Source organism: Somniosus microcephalus, chromosome 7 (assembly GCF_052327205.1).
Source record: "Somniosus microcephalus isolate GS21.2 chromosome 7, FLI_Smic_1.0, whole genome shotgun sequence".
Taxonomy (NCBI): Eukaryota; Metazoa; Chordata; class Chondrichthyes; order Squaliformes; family Somniosidae; genus Somniosus; species Somniosus microcephalus.
In genome coordinates, this window is record NC_140993.1 from 236,040,073 (window position 1) to 236,059,072 (window position 19,000).

At 52.2% G+C, this 19,000-nt stretch overlaps 1 protein-coding gene across 5 annotated transcripts in view; it reads left to right on the forward strand.

Moving 5' to 3' along the window:
- LOC147115157 (sperm-associated antigen 1-like) overlaps window positions 1-19,000 on the forward strand; it is a 169,773-nt gene that overhangs the window by 39,193 nt on the left and 111,580 nt on the right. For all 5 annotated transcript variants that reach the window (XM_085993451.1, XM_085993453.1, XM_085993452.1 and 2 more), the window contains 2 exons: window positions 357-462; window positions 8,071-8,201. In XM_085993451.1, coding sequence (XP_085849577.1) covers window positions 357-462; window positions 8,071-8,201 — 237 coding nt within the window. The remainder of the gene's footprint in view (window positions 1-356; window positions 463-8,070; window positions 8,202-19,000) is intronic.

Genomic DNA, 19,000 nt, shown 5'->3' on the forward strand with positions numbered 1-19,000 from the left:
TATAGGGAGGCAGTTCAGAAGCAGGAATTAAGAGTGGGAAGCTGAGACTTTACACAAGGATTTGTAGCTGCAAGATGGGAGGGGAAGGTGCAGCAGAACCACCTCGAGGCAGTAAACCTGTCATTACATTGTGACAGGCAAATGTTGACAATTCTTCCATTACAAATATTGCCATAGGAATTTTGCATTATAAATGTCATAAAAAGCATTACACAAAAATTTTGTAACAAATAACTAAAGGATGTGATGTTAATCCTATTCTTAATGTGTGTTAGCATTGTCAGTCATTTACTGGAGACTTCACCAGAGCTAACTTCATGCTTTAACTGGTTTGGGTGTAATTTTTTTTTCCTTAGGCATGACTGACCGAGAAAAGATACTTTTAGCTGATCGAGAAAAGGACAAGGGGAATGAAGCTTTCCGAGCTGGGGACCACAAGGAGGCTTTGCTTTACTACACCAGGTACTTTCACATATGCTTAATTTTTGAAATATTTGAAAGACTGTGCAGGCAGAGCGGGAATGGGTGACCATCAGACAAACGAGGAGGACCAGGCAGCTAGTGCAGTAGTCCCCTGAGTGCATCTCGCTCTGCAACCAGTACTGGTGAGGGCGATGGTTCCTCTGGGGAGTACAGCCAGAGCTAAGTCCATGGCCCCATGGGTGGTTCAGCTGTTAAGTAGGGGGAGGAGTAAGATCTGGAAGGCAATTGTGGTAGGGGATTCGATAATTAGGGGAACAGACAGGTGTTTCTGCAGCCGCAGATGTGATTCCAGGATGGTATGTTGCCTCCCTGGTACCAGGGCCAAGAATGTAACTCAGCAGTCTGAGGGGGGAAGGTGAACAGCCAGAGGTCGTGGTCCATATCGGTACCAACGACATGGGTAGAAAGAGGGATGAGGTCCAGCAGGCAGATTTTATGGAGCTAGGAAAGAGATTAACAAGCAGGACCTCAAAGGTAGTAATCTCTGAAATACTCCCTGTGCCACGAGCTAGTGAGTATAGAAATAGGAGGATAGAGCAGATGAATGCGTGGCTGGAGAGATGGTGCAGAAGGGAAGGCTTCAGATTCCTGGGACATTGAGACCAGTTCTGGGGGAGGTGGGACCTGTACAGGCTGGACGGGTTGCACCTCAACAGAGCCGGAACCACTGTCCTCGTGGTTGGGGGGGGTTTAAACTAATTTGGCAGGGGGATGGGCACCAGGATGTAGCATTAGAAAGGAGAAACAAAGTGCACAAAGGATGGGGAGAGACAGATAGCACTAGAGTAAGAAATAGTACAGTATTAGGTGAGGTCAGACTAAGAGAGAATACAAGAAGGTCTAAGATAGGTTTACAGTGCATGTGTAATTGCACAAAGCATGGTAAATAAGGTTGGTGAGCTGCAGGCGCAAATAGCCACATGGGAATATGATGTCGTGGCGATAACGGAGACCTGGCTCAAAAAAGGGCAGGATTGAGTTTTAAATATTCCTGGATATAAGGGGGGAGAAATTCAGTTGTTAGCGCCAGCCGTTAGCGCCTTAAGAGGGCGATAAGTGGGGCGCGAAGCGGCTAGCGCCCGGGCGCGGCGAGACCTGCGCCTCTCGCGACATTGAGCGGACATTTAGTGGCGTCGCAAAACCGCAACGCCCGCTCAGCTGAGCGCGCAGATCCTGACGTCATTTCATGGTGCAACGCCCTTGGTGCGCCCCGAACCGGAAATTCAGTGGCGCCCCCCTCCTTTCCGCCTGGCGCTCCCAGCGACTGGTTGACTGGAACGGTTCCCAGTCACTGTGGGGCTGGGGGGGTGCTATTTAAAAGGGGCTCTTCCTGGCTTCTTAGTGGTAGCCATTTTTGGACCACTCCTTCTGTGAGAGAGAGAGAGATTTGCAGAGAGACAAAGGGAGAGAGCTTTCTGCATTGAGTCAGCGCTCGCACAGGTACTTCTGGCTTCGGCCCAGAACTTGGCAGTTGGATTGATTTTTCAGTGCCATAGCCTTGAGTGGCCACATATTATGGGGGCTGCAATGGGTGGAAACGTTGGGTTTCTCCATTGCATTGAGAGGGCTCAGAGACGCCGAGAGAGAGTGCCAATCATGGCCAGACAGAGGAGGGCCAACAGGCATCGGCACAGGAGACCTTACCCTCCCAGGGTATTCCGCCAGCAGTTCTCCTACCTCAACATGTCTGAGGAGCAGTGTATTCGGAGGCTTCGATTCATAGAAACATCGAAGATAGGAGCAGGAGTAGGCCATTCGGCCCTTCGAGCCTGCTCCGCCATTCAACGAGATCATGGCTGATCATCCAAACCCTAGCACCCGGTCCCTACACCGACAGCCATCCCACCCAAGCCCTATCCCCGTAACCCCGTAACCCCACGTATTTAATCCCCCCTAACACCAATTTTTATCATGGCCAATCCACCTAACCTGCACATCTTTGGACTGTGGGAGGAAACCGGAGCACCCGGAGGAAACCCACGCAAACACGGGGAGAATGTGCAAACTCCACACAGACAGTCACCCGAGGCCGGATTTGAACCCGGGTCCCTGGCGCTGTGAGGCAACAGTGCTAACCACTATGCCACCGTGCTGCCCGTTTCAGCAGGGAGGTGGTCACTGAGCTCTGCCACCTGCTTCAGCCAGATCTGCAGCCTCAGCTGAGGAGCAGGACGTCTCTGTCGGTGGCAGTGAAGGTGACAGTGGGTCTCAACATTCTATGCCACCGGCTCCTTCCAATCCGCTACTGGGGACATTGCCAATGTCTCCCAGTTCGCGGTGCATTGCTGCATCCGCCAAGTCACGAATGCCCTCTTCAAAAGGAGACGTCAGTACATTTCCTTCCCCATGACCCTGGACAAGCAGCGAGAGCGCGCAATGGGATTTGCAAGAATAGATGGCTTCCCCATGGTCCAGGGCGCCATTGACTGCACGCATGTGGCTTTGCGGGCGCCTCGAGAATGCCGAGGATTACTGCAACCGGAAGGGGTTCCATTCGTTGAACGTGCAGTTGGTGTGTGACCACAGACAGCTGATACTAGCTGTCAATGCCCGCTTTCCAGGCAGCAGCCACGACACCTTCATCCTGCACCAGACTTCTGTGGCAGACCTTTTCGAAGCCCCGGCTCACCCAGGAGGCTGGCTTCTCGGGGACAAGGGCTATCCTCTGTGCACCTGGCTGATGACCCCGCTCCGTGCGCCCAGCACCCCTGCTGATGAACGATACAATGACAGCCATTAAGCGACCAGGAACATCATTGAGCACACAATCGGCGTGCTAAAGCAACGGTTCCGCTGTCTGGACCATTCCGGGGGAGCCCTTGAGTACTCGCCTGAGCGAGTCTCCCATTTTGTTGTAGTGTGCTGCATGCTGCATAACCTGGCAATCCTCAGGACTCAGCCACTGCCAGCAGACATTGGAGCACCAGCAGAGGAGGAGGAGGAGCACCAAGACGGGAGGGAGGCACAAAGTGCAAGGGCCGTCCGTCAGCGGCTTATTGCAAGTCGGTTCTAGGCCCCCTCTCAGGGAATGGCTTGTGCCATTGAAAGAACATGAATGGAACGGCTCCGCAAACCCTGAGCCGGTCAACGCAACAAATAGTTCAAAGAGCAAACATCCACAATCTGAATAAAGACAATTCTTTATTTAACAAACTGTGTGCCCTTCCCGCATGACAAAGTAATACAGAGAAACCCCAAAAAAAGCAGTCAGACACATAACTGGCTCTCACAACCTGGAGACAATGAACAAAACAGTAACCAAAAAATGACCACGATCCTCGGCCTTCAATAAAACATTTAACAGCATTTTGCCACACATCCTACTTTTTGCCCTTCAAGGGTGATCTGCTTTGCTTGCGAGATTGGCCCCTTCCCACCCTGCAGCTCCTCCGCAATGGGACCCCAGTGGCTGCAGCAAGGCTGGGGGAAGGCTGCTGAGTGTCAGAAACTGAGTCGGCAGATGCCCTTGGGGGACGGCCTGGACCAGCCCTGGGCCTTGAGGGCCCGGCTGCTGACTGCTCCAACTCTGCATGAGCGGCAGCAGTCTGTCCTACAGGTGGTGGCCGCTGCAGTGGAGGAGTGACAGTGTTGGCAGCAGGAATGCTGCCATCCTGACAGAGGACAGGCACTCCCTGGTCGGACGACACACTGGCACTCCCACGGGGCAGCACTGCAGCATGCAGAGCAATCTGTTGAAGCACAGACTGCTGGCCTACGGCGCGGCGAGGGCCCCGGCGATTCGTGCCCGATGCAGCGAGGGTGGCAGCTGTCAGTGCTCGTGTGGCCTCAATCTGTGTCTGCATCAGACCAGCCACTGACTGCATTGCACCACTAAGCACTTGCGTGGAAGCCGCCTGTGCTGCACCGAAGTCCTGGACACTCCTTGCCAGTGACTCAATGCATTCGGGCATCCTTGCCACTGCAGCCATGAGCTCAGTGTGCCTCTGCTCCGCCTGGGCGCCCATTTCAGCGAGGAGCCGCACCTCTTCTGCGCTCACTGTAGCAGGACTGGAGGCCAGACTCTCCCTCCGGGGAGAAGGCTGCCAAGCTTCCCTACTCCCCCCCCCCCCCGTGTTGCTGCAGCCCGCTGGGCCCCGGAGCTTCACCCTCAGACCCGTCCCCCCCCCCCCCCCGCTCCCCTCCAGGGAAGACGTGTCCCCATTATGGCCATGGGCTGCCTCGGCTGAGGGTGGCACTGACGGTCCGGCTTCCTCTTCCTCATCGCCTTCAGAATCACTTAGTGGCAGCTTGAGTGCCTGCCTCCTCACCTGGCGATTCACCATCTGAAAGCAGGGAGGTACAAGAGTTGCTTTAGCGTGAGGACAGGGCGGCAGCGAGGGAGGCATGAGTGCTGCAATGCACTGTATTGGTTCGATAGTGGCAAAGGATGCTGGTGTGAGGCACAAGTGGAAGGAGAGAGGTCAAAAGGTGATGACCTTACCATTGCTGTCCAGAATGGGGTCGGCATCTCCAGTGGCGACGGGGCCAATCATCCGGCCTGCCATAATGCGCTGGACTCGCTGCTCCAGATCGCTGAGGTCTTTAAGGTGAGGCCGGCCTCCCCCCGGTCCGTTGCTGCTGCCTCCTATTATGGGCCAGCTTGCCCTGCAAGAGAAAGGACGGGCTTTGAGTTACAGTGTGAAGCCCTGATCTTGGCTTCACTGCCTCCCATGGTCGAATAGCCCTTACAGTATGTGAAGTGGTGAATGTGCGTGTGAGTTTCATGAAATGCCCATAGGTGTTGGATGAGGGCTGGGCATTGGGGCTTTCAGGACCCTTTGGCCATAAAGTGAGGTGTACATGCAGGGATGAAGAGGATACTGAAAAGGGTACTCACCCTGACAACCCAAGTGAGGTCGTTGACCTACTTCCTGCATTGCACAGGGGTCCTAGGTACCATGCTGCTGGAGGTCACTCTGTGAGCCACCTCCCTCCAAGCTTTGCGGTAGTCGGTGAGCAGCGGCCTCCTGCCACTGTCCAGAAACAGGATAGATCGCCACTGCGCCAACCAGAACCTGCAGGGCCCCCTCAGTGAACCGCTGCGCTCGCTCCCTGGTCCTCTCCATGGTCCAAGGCGTTAGAATGTGGCAGCAGGTCTGTCCAGGCCAAGAATCAGGGCTCCAATGTGCAGGGTGTGGCTGCAATCCAAGGTCGACCCTCCCCCTTGAAGAGCTGACCGGCGCCAGCGTGTCTGCCTGCAATCGCTAACTGACTGCACCTGCGCTGCGCCTGCCCTCGGTGATAGCGCCTCGCTTCTCCGGCTTAGCGCCTTAGGACAGTCGTGCAGCGCCTGTTTTAGCGCTCCAAGCACCTCTTGGGGCGAAGCAGTTCAATTTAGCTGAAGGTGGCGATAATTTGCGCCGGGCGCTAAATTTCGCGCCCGCTCGACTATAACGCCCCAAACGTGGCGATACTGAATTTCTAGGCCAAGGTGTTCAGGAAAGATAGGGAAGGAAAGAAAGGAAGATGGGGTGGCAGTATTGTTTAAGGAGAAAATTACAGTGCTGGAGAGGGAGGATGTCCTGAAGGGGTCAAGGACAGAATCTGTTTGGTTAGAGTTAAGAAATAATAAGAGGTGCCATTACACTACTAGGTGTATTCTATAGGCCACCAACTAGTGGGAAGGATATAGAGGAGCAAATTTGCAGGGAAATTACAGAGAGGGGCAAGAACTATAGAATAGTAATAATGGGGGATTTCAGTTACCTAATATAGACTGGGATAGCAATAGTGTAAAAGACAGAGAGGGGCAAGATTTTCTGAAGTGTGTTCAGGAGAACTTAATCAGTACGTTTCCGGCTAAACGAGGAAGGAGGCATTATTGGATCTGGTTCTGGGGAATGAGGTGGGTCAAGTGGAGCAAGTGTCAGTAGGGGAACATTTAGGGAACAGTGATCATAGTATCATAAGATTTAGATTAGCTATGGAAAAGGACAGGGAACAATCTAGAGTAAAAATACTTTATTGGAGGAAGGCAAATTTCAGTGGGTTGAGAACCGATCTGGCCCGGGTAAATTGGCATCAAAGATTGGCAGGCAAAACTGTAATCGAACAATGGGCTGCCTTTAAAGAGGAGATGGTTCGGGTATAGTCGATGTACAATCCCACGAGGGGGAAAGGTAGGGCAACTAAAGCCAGAGCTCCCTGGATGACGAAAGAGACAGAGTAAGATGAAGCAGAAAAAGAGCGCGTATGACACGTCAGGTTGAGAATACAAGTGAGAATCAGGCTGAATATAGAAAGTTCAGAGGGGAAGTGAAAAAGCAAATAAGAGGGGCAAAGAGAGAGCTTGAGAATAGATTGGCAGCTAACATAAAAGGAAATTCAAAAGTCTTCTATAGGCATATTTAAATAATAAACGGGTAGTGCCTTTATTTATAAAGCCAAGGAGCCCATATACTTTTTTAAAAGCCTCTACTTATCTTGTCACCTTCAAAGAAGGGCCACAGACCTGAACCGTTAACTCTGTTTCTCTCCATGGATGCTGCCTGACCTGCTGAGTGTTTCCAGCATTTTCTGTTATTTCTCCTAACTACCTCACTCTCTTAATGATAATTTTAAATTAATGACCCTTTATTACTAACTTCCCACCCAGAGGAAATAATCTTTCCCTGTTCATAAATTTAAAACCTCTATTAAATCTCCTCTTATCCGTCTCTGCTCTAGTGGAAAGGGTCACGGTATCCCTTCTCTAGTCATAAATATAGTTTCGTATCATCCTGGTGAGCCTACATTGTACGTTGTCTATGGCTTTAATGTCCTTAAAAATATTGGTGTCCAAGACTACACCGAGTGCTCCAACTGTGGCCTAGCCCATGTCATGTAAAATTGAACATTATCTCTTTGCTTTTATACTCCATATCCCCATTTGTAAAAGCACAAATGCTATGGTCTTTTAACAGCTTTATCTACCTGCATTTGCAGTTTCAAATAATTATTTATTTGCACCCAGATCGCTCTGTTTCTTCTCACCCTTAAGACTTCACATTACAGTTTACACTTGTACTCTCTTTTTTCTCCCAAAATACAATACCTTGTATTTCATAGCATTAAATTTCATCTGCCACCTTTTTGTCCATTCTGATAACCTGCCTATGTCTTCCTGAAGTATTTTATAGTCCTCTCATGGCTTCTCAAACCACCTCCTTTTATATTATCAAATTTTGATATTGTGCTCCCAACACCCAAGTCCAAATCATAGTTATATACACAAGTGGACTCAAAACTTAACTTTCTGTGGTGAGTTTAATTCATATCTACAGCTCACTTCACACCATTCAATGCATTTCTAAGGTGAGGTAGACAGCGAGTGCCATTTTTGCAAAGCTAATGATGGAGCTGCGCAATGCGTACAGCAACTTTTGGATTTCCGTGTTTAATCGCCTGAAGTTGCTGCAGCATTTACGCAGAAATAACGGCAGATACCATTCGCCTCACCATTATTTTGACAACAAATTATAGCTAATGTAATGCTTCCATTGTATTATTCTAAAGTAGAAGAGTTTTTTTTGCCCTCTCTCGGAGGTGTATGCTCATCTGTTGTTGTTTTATTCCTCTTTCCCCCTCCCTACCATCCCCTCAACCCAGGAGTATATCAGTGATGCCAAATGTGTCTGCGTTTAACAACAGAGCTCAAGCAGAAATTAAGCTTCAGAACTGGCAGAACGCTCTTAATGATGCTGAAAAAGTGTTGAAATTAGACCCTGGCAATTTGAAAGGTGAGTAATTGCACAATGCTGCTACAGTATTGAATTTATGCTGTTGTGGGAGACTACAGTCTCCCGCGTAAAGAATTAGGCAACACAGCGAGCTACAAGAAATAGGTCTTTACTCCAACTCTCTCAATACAGTACTGAATTCGTACAGCCCGCGAACCTGTGATGACTCACGGATTGGTCACCTGCTGGAACCTGATTGGTTTTCCTTCTCTCAGCAGCAGGCAAGTCTGAACATGCCTTATTCCTCTCAGCTTGCAACTGTCTTGCGGGGGGAGGGGAATACAGCAGTTAAAAGGGGATTATACAGGTTTATCTACATACACACAGTGTTTCCCCAATGTGGCAACGCCACATACGCCCCCCCAGAATCCTCGTTAACTGTAAAAGTCAGTCTCTGCGGAGGTTTGACCAAACGGCCGTAGCGGCTGTAGTAGCCATCTGGCGTGTGAGGAGGGCTGTCTGGGAGGTCTGCCGGTGGGCTGGCTGGACGGGCTGCCGGCGAAGGTGGGGCGGCGGCCAGGAAGTAAGGTTCTGGTGTGTCTTGGTCCTCTTGTGGGGCCGCTGCCAACGCGGGAGGTCTGCCCCGCCGTGGGGGGAGAGCCGGACGAAACGGGAAGCTGAGATCCCGGTGCGCCGGTTTGAGGTGGTCTACTGAAATAAGGTCTGGCTTCCCGCCGACGCCGATAAGAAAAGCTTTGTCCCCCGTCTCCAATACTGAGACGGGGCCGGTGTATGGTGCCTGCAGCAGGCCTCTGTGCGCGTCCCGGTGCACGAAGACGAACTCCGCATGTCGTAAGTCTCGAGGCACATAGGACGGCTGCGGGCCGTGTTGCGAAGTGGGCACTGGACGGAATTGCTGGGCCGCGTCCTGGTGCAGGGAAAGCTGTCTGGCGGCCGACCACGGCTCTGTTGTCGGGGAGGAAGTCGCCTGGTACTCTGAGCGGTTGGCCGTAGACCATCTCGGCCGCGGAGGCGCAGAGGTCCTCTTTGGGCGCGGTGCGCAATCCCAGGAGGACCCAGGGTAGTTTGTCAATCCAGCTGGTGTCGGCCAGGCTGGCGCGGAGGGAGGCTTTCAAGGAACGATGAAAGCGCTCGCAGAGCCCGTTGGCCTGCGGGTGGTAGGCTGTTGTCCTGTGCAACTTGGTGCCGAGGCCGGCGGTGATGGCATTCCACAAGTGGGAGGTGAACTGGGGGCCTCTGTCCGAGGATATGTCGGTCGGCATGTCGAGACGAATGCTCGCGCGACGTCGGTCGTGGTGGTGGAGGCGAGGGGAACCGCCTCGGGCCATCTGGTGGTGCGGTCGACGATCGTGAGCAGGTGTGTGAAACCGTGCGACGGCGGCAAGGGGCCTACCAGATCGATGTGGACGTGGTCGAAACGCCTCTCGGGCACCGGGAAACACTCCAATGGCGCCTTGGTGTGCTGCTGGACCTTAGCGCGCTGACACGCCACGCATGTGTTGGTCCAGTCTCTCACATCCTTCTGGAGTCCAGGCCAGACGAACTTGGCGGACATGAGTTTCTGAGACGCACGCATCCCTGGATGTGAGAGGCCGTGGATGATGTTGAAAACTCGTTTGCGCCAGGCGGATGGGACGACCGGCCTAGGCGAGGGGACTGAGACGTCGCACAGGAGGGTTGTGCCGGCTGCGTGGAAGTGGATGTCGGCCAGAGTGAGGCTGGTGGTTGACGTCCTGAGGGCCTGGATCTCCGCGTCGGCGGCCTGGTCTCTCGCCATGCTGGCGTAATCGACGCCCAGGTGCACTGCGTGGAGCGAGTGTCTTTTGAGAGGCAGTCGGCCACCAAATTGTCCTTGCCGGCGACGTGGCGGATGTCCGTGGTGAACTCCGAGATGAAGTTGAGTTGGCGCTGTTGGCGCGCGGACCAGGGTTCGGTTACTTTGGCCATGGCGAAAGTGAGCGGCTTGTGGTCCACGAATGCGGTGAACGGCCGGCCTTCCAGGAGGAAACGGAAGTGCCGGATTGCCAGGAACAAAGCCAGGAGCTCTCTGTCGAACGTGCTGTAGGCCTGCTCGTTCTTGCACAGCTGTCGGCTGAAAAATGCCAGTGGCTGCCACGCGCCTTCGACCCACTGTTGCTGGACAGCGCTGACGGCGTAATCCGAGGCGTCCGTGGTGAGGGCGGTCTTGGCGCCCGGGATGGGGTGGGCCAGTAGTGTGGCGTTGGCCAAGGCGCTTTTGGTCTGGTGGAAGGCTGTCGCCATCTCGCTGGACCAGGTGAGTTGCTCTTTGCCCGTTTTGCCCCTGGTGGCTTCGTAGAGGGGGCGCATGAGTGAGGCGGCCTTGGGCACGAAACGGTGATAGAAATTGACCATCCCCAAAAATTCCTGCAGCGCCTTGACCGAGGTGGGCTGGGGAAAGTCCGCCACCGCCTGCACCTTGGAAGGTAGGGGAATGGCTCCCCTTGGCGAGATTCTGTGGCCGAGAAAGTCAATTTGGGCTGCTCCGAACTGGCATTTGGCCGGGTTGACGATTAGCCCGTGTTGGCTGAGGCGCTGGAAAAGCGAGCGCAAATGCGCGATGTGCTCGGCCTTGCTGGTGCTGGCCACGAGGATATCGTCCAGATAGACGAACAGGAAGCTCGGGTCCAGTAGGACGGAATCCATGAGCCGTTGGAAGGCCTGTGCGGCGTTCTTGAGCCCGAAGGGCATGCGCAGGAACTCGAACAGTCCGAAGGGGGTTATGACGTCTGCGTGGTGGACGGGGACCTGATGGTAGCCGCGAATCAGGTCGACCTTGGAAAAGATGGACTTTCCTGCTAGGTGCGCCGAGAAGCCTTGGATGTGCGGAATGGGGTATCTATCAGGCGTGGTGGCGTCGTTGAGCCGTCTGTAGTCGCCGCAGGGGCGCCAGCCACCGCCCGGCTTGGGCACAATGTGGAGGGGGGACGACCAGGGGCTGTTCGAGCGGCGGATGATGCCCAGTTTCTCCATCGTGGCGAATTCTTCCTTGGCCACCGCCATCTTGGCTGGGTCCAGGCGTCTGGCTCGGGCGAACACTGGTGGTCCCGTAGTGGCGATGTGGTGCTCGACACCATGCTTGGCTGCCGCGGCTGAGAAGGTCGGTTGTGTGAGCCTCGGGAAATCTGTGAGTAGGCGGGCGTAGTCGTCATCCGCCAGGGCAGAGCAGGACCCGACGAGGGCCGGGCTGTTGCTCTGCTGGCAGGCTAGTGAAGCGAAAGTTGCTGCGTCGATCAGGCGCCTGTCGCGGACGTCGACCAGGAGTCCGTGGGCGCAAAGAAAATCGGCGCCCAGCAAGGGATGTGCCACCGAGGCCGTCACGAAATCCCACGTAAATCGCTGGCCGTTGAAACAAACCTCGGCCCGTCGCTTTCCAAAAGTAGCGATGGCTGCGCCATTTGCCGCCACGAGGGGTGGGCCGCTGCAGCCTGCCTGGATGTCGAGCTGGGAGGCAGGAATTATGCTGCATTGGGCTCCAGTGTCGCAAAAGAATCTGCGCCCTGAAAGGGAGTCGGTTATGTACAGCAGTTTACCTGCGGTGCCGATGGCCATCGTGGCGGCGGGGGTGCGGTCGAGCGGGCCTAGACGGCGGCGCGGGGCTGGCGCGTTGGGCCGGGCGGCCATCTTGGTTTGATCGAAAGAGCAGGGTGCTCTGCAGCGTTGGGCCTTGTGGCCGAAACGCGCGTGGTAGTAGCATAGTTCTGTGGCCTGGCGTGGCGGCGCGCGCTCGGTGGTGTCGGGGAGCCTCGCGGCTGCACAGCCGAGTTGGGCGACGGCGAAGACTTTGTCCGCGGCGGCTGCCAGTTGTACGCAGTCCGTGATCGGGGACCCCGCGAGGGCAGTCTGTACCTGCTGAGGAAGCAGGCTGAGGAAAAGGGCCCGAAACAAGAAGCACTGCGGTTCAGAGCCCAGGAGCGCAAGCATCCGGCTCATCAACTGGGTCGGGGTAGAGTCGCCGAGGCCTGGTAGTGAAAGAAGCCTGCGGGCCCTCTCCTCCCCGGACAGGCCGTAAGCCTGCAGCAAGCGGCCCTTAATGGTTGAGTACTTGCCGGTCTGTGGTGGGTTCCCCAGCAGGTCGAGAACTTCGGCGGCGTTGGAGCTTGCTAGTGCTGAGACTACGTGGAGGTACCTTTCTTCATCGTCTTGAACCCTGCGAAGGGTGAATTGGGCCTCCGTGTGCGCGAACCAAGCCGGTGCTTGGTGTTCCCAGAAGGTGGGGAGCTTCAAGGACACGGCGCCGGCCGACATCGGGCTGCTGCTGGTTGCCGTCGGGTCGTTGCTAGCCTCTGTAGTGCTACGTGAGTCGGGGGCTTCGGCCGCCGACATTCGGGGTCACCAATGTGGGAGACTACGGTCTCCCGCGTAAAGAATTAGGCAACACAGCGAGCTACAAGAAATAGGTCTTTACTCCAACTCTCACAATACAGTACTGAATTCGTACAGCCCGCGAACCTGTGATGACTCACGGATTGGTCACCTGCTGGAACCTGATTGGTTTTCCTTCTCTCAGCAGCAGGCAAGTCTGAACATGCCTTATTCCTCTCAGCTTGCAACTGTCTTGCGGGGGGAGGGGAATACAGCAGTTAAAAGGGGATTATACAGGTTTATCTACATACACACAGTGTTTCCCTGTACTCCGTTGTATTCATCGAGACTGAATCCAGAAGCACAGTAAAGTAATATGGAGTGCCTTCGCTTTACTGGCACTAACTAATTTAGTTAAAGGTGATCTTTAAGGTTCTTGTGCTCAGCATCAGCGAGTAACTTTTGATATAGATTTTCATCGTTTCCCAAATTGAAAGATACTTTTTGTGTTATTTTGAAATACTAATACATACTGTAAAGTTGTGCTAACTTGTTGAGTTGCTGATTCTGGCTTATGCCCGCTTTCCATTGCTTTTCCCATTTTGTTCTTGCTTTCCTAGCTTTTCTATTCTTTCCTCTGCCTTTTGCTTTTTCTTGAAACCTCTGATGACTTCTCGTGTTTTTTGCATCCTCTTTCACTTTCTACTCTCATAGGAATATAGGAAGTACTAGACGAATAAAACCAAGGTCCATCTAGTTCGCCTTCTACCATCCTGGTAATCACATGATACATTGATAATGGAGTTGTTGACCAGTCACAGCAATCAAGCTCTCTTAATTAGTCTACAACAGATCCAGACATGACACGAGGAAAACCCCAGTGGTGGAGAACTTTGGAATCCAAAGTCACCTGTCCCTCTCAAGCATGCTACACTTGTAGTGTATGTACCTTAAGGGGAGAACTACTTTTTACAGCTCCTGTATACTGTAGTACCGGCAGTGACCACACCTGTATATAAACCCTGAGTAGGGATCTGTACTGTTAGTTTTAGAGTAACCCTCATCCAGTAAACACCTGTTGTTTGTTATCTGCAGTCTCTGCCTATTTATTGAAGGACACCATACATCAAGATACACGGATTTAACATTGGCGACGAGTGGATTCAAACCTACCTGCAACTCTGCATCACCTCCCAGGGATTCGCTCCTGGAGAACAGTGAAAGAAGGCGGGCGAGTCCAGAAATACGGGCGTCGACCATCCAGAGAAGACTTGAGCATCGCAGAGGAGGCTGTTGAGAGCTGGGCTTGGTTCTCCAGTCACGACGATCCAGCGCAACGGGCTGGCAACAGGTACGACGCAGACCCTTCCTGGACAGCGGCGGCTGGAGCCGACCGACGGCACAGAAAAAGGCCGAGCAGCGTCAACGGGGTAAGAGAGAGGGTAAAGCGCACAGGGCATAGCCGGGGTTGAAAACCGAGCGGCGTCGACGAGAAAAAAAAAAAAAAGACAGAGAGGGTAAAGCGCACAGGGCGCAGCCAGGGTTCAGGATCGAGCGGCGTCAACGAGAGAGGCGCGCAGGAAAACGCGCAGAGCGCAGCCAGTGTTCAAGGGCCGAACAGCGTCCGCGGAGAAGAAAGGAAAGCGTGGGAGACGCCACCTGAGCCGCAGCGGAGAAGAAGGGAGAGCGCGGGAGACGCCATTTTGTTTTTTAGCTGCAGCGGAGAAGGGAGAGCGCGGAAAGAAAGGGAGAGCGCGGGAGACGCCATTTTGTTTGAGCCGCAGCGGAGAAGAAGGGAGAGCGCAGGAGACGCCATTTTTTTTTAGCCACAGCGGAGAAGGGAGAGCGCGGGAGACGCCATTTTGTTTGAGCCGCAGTGGAGAAGAAGGGAGAGCGCGGGAGACGCCATTTTGAGCCAGTCTAACCACACCCAGGGATGCCGAAGAGTGGCAGTGTCACAGCGTTCGACAAGTCGAAGATTGGACGACATATGTCGAACGCATAGAAGTGTACTGCAAGGCGAATGAAGTGCCAGATGACAGGAAAGCGCTGGTATTGTTGAATTCAATGGGTGCAAAAATGTATGGCTTGCTGCGAAACCTAGTAACCCCAGAGAAGCCAGCGGAAAAGGATTTTGAAAACATAGTGTCAATACTACAGGACCACTTAGACCCCACACCACTGCTGATAGCGGAAAGATTTAAGTTTCACAAAAGGAACCAGCATAAAGATGAAAGTAATGCTGAGTTGTTAATGGAACTGCGCAAGCTATCGAAACACTGCCAGTTTGGAATGAGACTAGCAGATACTTTAAGGGACAAGTTTGTGTGTGGGCTTCAAAGTGAAGGAACCCAGAAACGGCTTCTATCAGAAAAGGATCTTACGCTGGACAAGGCTTTCAGCATGGCAGTATCACACGAAGCAGCAGCACAGGGCGCTGCGGAGATACAACGGAGACCGCAAGAATATGGCACAAATGAAATGTCATACGGAACAGTGAAGTGCTATCGCTGCGGCAGAACAACACACGACCATAAGGATTGCTGGTTCAAGGACCAAGTGTGCAGGCAGTGTGGAAAAGTAGGACACATAGCAAGAGTCTGCAGGTCGGAAAAGAAAACCAGCAGCAAGAAATCCCCACAGGAGAAGTACAAGAAGGTACATAAGGTGACGGAGAGTAGTTCAGATGAACTGAAGAGTGATACAGACTCTGGAAGCAAGGAGCTGGGTTGTCTGAAACTACATAATGTGATCAAAACGGAGGATCACCAAACTATCTGGGTCACGCTCAAGATAGCCGGAGTCCAAGTGAAAATGGAATTGGACACAGGATCAGCCCTAACAGTCATAAACTGAAGGGACTACAAGCGGCTATTCTCACATATACCCTTGAGAGATACGGAGATTGTCTTGAAGACGTACACGGGGCAAAAAGTCTACCCCAAAGGAAAAATAAGGGTGAACGTTATATATAACGGCAAGGAAACACCAAAAATGGACCTATATGTATTGCCAGATGGAGGACCACCACTACTAGGGCGTGAATGGATCCGGAAGATACAGCTAGATTGGCATTCCATACAAGCACTGACTGTAGATGCCAAAAAGGATGACGACGTCACACCTGGACGACTGTCAAAAATGCTAACTGACGCACAAGAAATGTTCCAGGAGGGACTCGGAACACTAAAAGGCATAACAGCGACAATCAAAATAGAGGAAAATGCAAGCCCAAAGTTTTTTAAGACCTTATGCGATCTGCCCAGCCGTCGAAGCAGAGCTGGAAGGTTTGGAACGTTCAGGAGTACTGTCCAAAGTGGACTGGAGCGAGTGGGCTACACCCATTGTTCCTGTAATGAAGAGGTCATTGAGTAATACGCCTGGGGAACCAAAGAAGGTTCGCATCTGTGGGGACTTTAAGGTGACAGTGAACCCAGTCCTTCACACTGTACAATATCCGCTTCCGCGGATTGAAGATATTTTCGCCTCGCTATCTGGAGGGAAACACTTCACTAAGATTGATCTGGCCCAGGCGTACCTGCAAATGGAGGTAGAAGAAGCCTCGAAACAGTACCTCACGATCAACACTCATAAAGGTCTCTACCAATACAACCGGCTGGTGTTTGGGGTAGCATCAGCTCCGGCTATTTGGCAAAGGGCAATGGATCAAGTCCTGCAAGGGATTCCAGGGACCCAGTGTTATTTGGACGACATCCTGGTCACGGGCGAAAATGACAGTGATCACTTCGCCAACCTGGAGCAGGTGCTCACTAGATTGAAGGAATATGGGCTCCGAGCTAATCGCCACAAATGCGAGTTTTTCCAGAAGCAGATCTCGTATTGTGGCCACGTTATTGATGAAGAGGGGTTACATAAGTCCCCTGAAAAGATTGAGGCAGTAATCAAGGCTCCAGCACCGGAAAATGTGTCACAACTGAGGTCGTTCCTCGGGCTGGTGAACTGCTACCATAAGTTCTTGCCGAATTTGTCTACAGTACTACACCCACTGAACACCCTACTGCAAACGGGGGTAACATGGAAGTGGAATGACTAATGTAAACGAGCTTTCCAGAAGTGCAAAGAATTGATCACATCAAAAGAGGTGTTGGCTCATTTCAACCCAGCACTACCAATTCGGTTGGCGTGTGATGCATCACCCTATGGCATTGGAGCGGTGCTGTCGCACAAATTCCCGGACGGCTCGGAGAGGCCAGTAGCCTTTGCGTCTCGGTCACTAACCTCAGCCGAGCGTAACTACGCCCAGATTGACAGGGAGGCCCTCAGCCTAGTGTGGGGAGTGAAAAAGTTCAACCACTATCTGCACGGGCAGAAGTTCACCTTGCTGACTGACCACCAACCACTTGTCTCCATCTTTAATCCAAAGAAGGGCGTTCCGGTGATGACTGCGCAACGGCTACAAAGATGGTCCCTTTTTCTAGGGGCGAACCAATATGAAATCGAGTGTAAGGGCACGAAACAGCATGGAAACGCTGATGGGCTATCACGCCTGCCACTGCCTACTGCGGTGGAAGCACCAGCAGTGGACCCTGTCGAAATATTTTATTCGACTATAATTGAACGCTTGCCAGTAACTAATGCTGATATAGAGAAGGAGACCCGAAATGACCCGACACTGTCTCGGGTATATGACTTGACGGTGAAGGGATGGCCAACACATGGCGACTCACTGTTGCCAGCATTCTCATCCAGAAGAGAACAGCTGTCAGTATGCCAGGGGACAGTGATGTGTGGATCCCGAGTGGTAATTCCACCCAAGTTAAGGGAGAGAGTGCTCAATGAGCTTCACGAAGGCCATCTGGGAGGGGTGAAAATGAAAAGCCTTGCTAGGGCTTATGTGTGGTGGCTGGGGATCGATCAGCAAATCGAGGACCTGACAAAGAGCTGCTCAGGATGCCAGAAGATCCAAAATGCACCACCACATGCTCCTCTACACCCATGGGAGTGGCCCTCATCTCCATGGCAACGGGTGCATATTGATTTTGCTGGTCCATTCAGGGACTCAATGTTTTTAATAGCCGTGGATGCGCACTCGAAATGGCCGGAGGTGATCAAAATGTCCTCCACCACCACGGAGAAAACTATTGCAGTCCTACGGACCATATTTGCCAGGAACGGCTTGCCAGAGCAGATTTGCTCTGATAACGGACCACAGTTTGTGTCCGAAGAGTTTCGAAGATTTATGAAAAGGAATGGGGTAAGGCATTACACATCCGCTCCGTATCATCCAGCCACAAATGGATTGGCTGAGAGGTTCGTACAAACCTTTAAAAAAGCAGTAAGGGCCATGTGCAATGACGACATTCCACTGCAGCATAAGGTGGACAATTTCCTGTTAGCCTACAGAAATGCGACACATGCAGTCACCAACCAGACCCCGGCCATGATGTTCTTTAACCGAAGGTTGCGATCTCGTCTGGATTTGCTCAGACCAAATGTACGAAGAGATGTTGAGAATAAGCAATTCCAGCACATCAATGAGAAGCCAACAAGGAGCTTCAATGTAGGGCAACCAGTCTTGGCCCGCGACTACCGAACAGAGAAATGGCAACCAGGAACAATATGCACACGGCAGGGGCCACTAATGTACACAGTGGATGTTGGGGAGAACATTGTGAGACACCATGTCGACCAGATCCTAGAGTCACAGGAACGAGTCAACCCCAGGTCTCGCGTACCTGGTGATGAACCCAACATACAGGTAGCATCTACCCCAGAAACAGTAGCATCGGAAGCTGATGAACCAACTGACGACAGGGGGCCAGAATTGCCTCCGCACCAAGAGCAAGACACTCAGGAAAGGCGCTATCCAGAAAGGATCAGGAAGCCGCCCCAAAGACTGAATTTATAAATGGACTATTTTCAGTTAATGTTGCATGTTAAAAGTGTTAATTGTTAAATGAATGTTATGGTACTGTTAATCTAAAAGGGGAGGAATTATAGTGTATGTACCTTTAAGGGGAGAACTACTTTTTACAGCTCCTGTATACTGTAGTACCGGCAGTGACCACACCTGTATATAAACCCTGCTAGGGATCTGTACTGTTAGTTTTAGAGTAACCCTCATCCAGTAAACACCTGTTGTTTGTTATCTGCAGTCTCTGTCTATTTATTGAAGGACACCATACATCAAGATACACGGATTTAACAACACTCACCACGTCGTGTATCAAATTACTCATATACTGTATCCCAAAATGTTACTTTCTGAAAGAAATCTATCTGATTTGCATTTGAATGAATCAAAACGAAGTACTTCCACCATCTCCCTATTGAGCTGTTCCATAGATTGACCACTCGCTCACTGAAATATTGTTTCTAAAGATTAGTTTTGCATTTACCTCCCTTCAAACTCAGGCTGTGTCCTCTGGTTCTAGTATTCTGGACTACTTGTGAAATAGCTTGTCATGGCTGACATTATCTCATTCTGTCTGGGTGAATTCCAGAGTCCTGCTGTAATTTATAGTATGTGTGCAGGCCAGTAATTTATGTGCCAG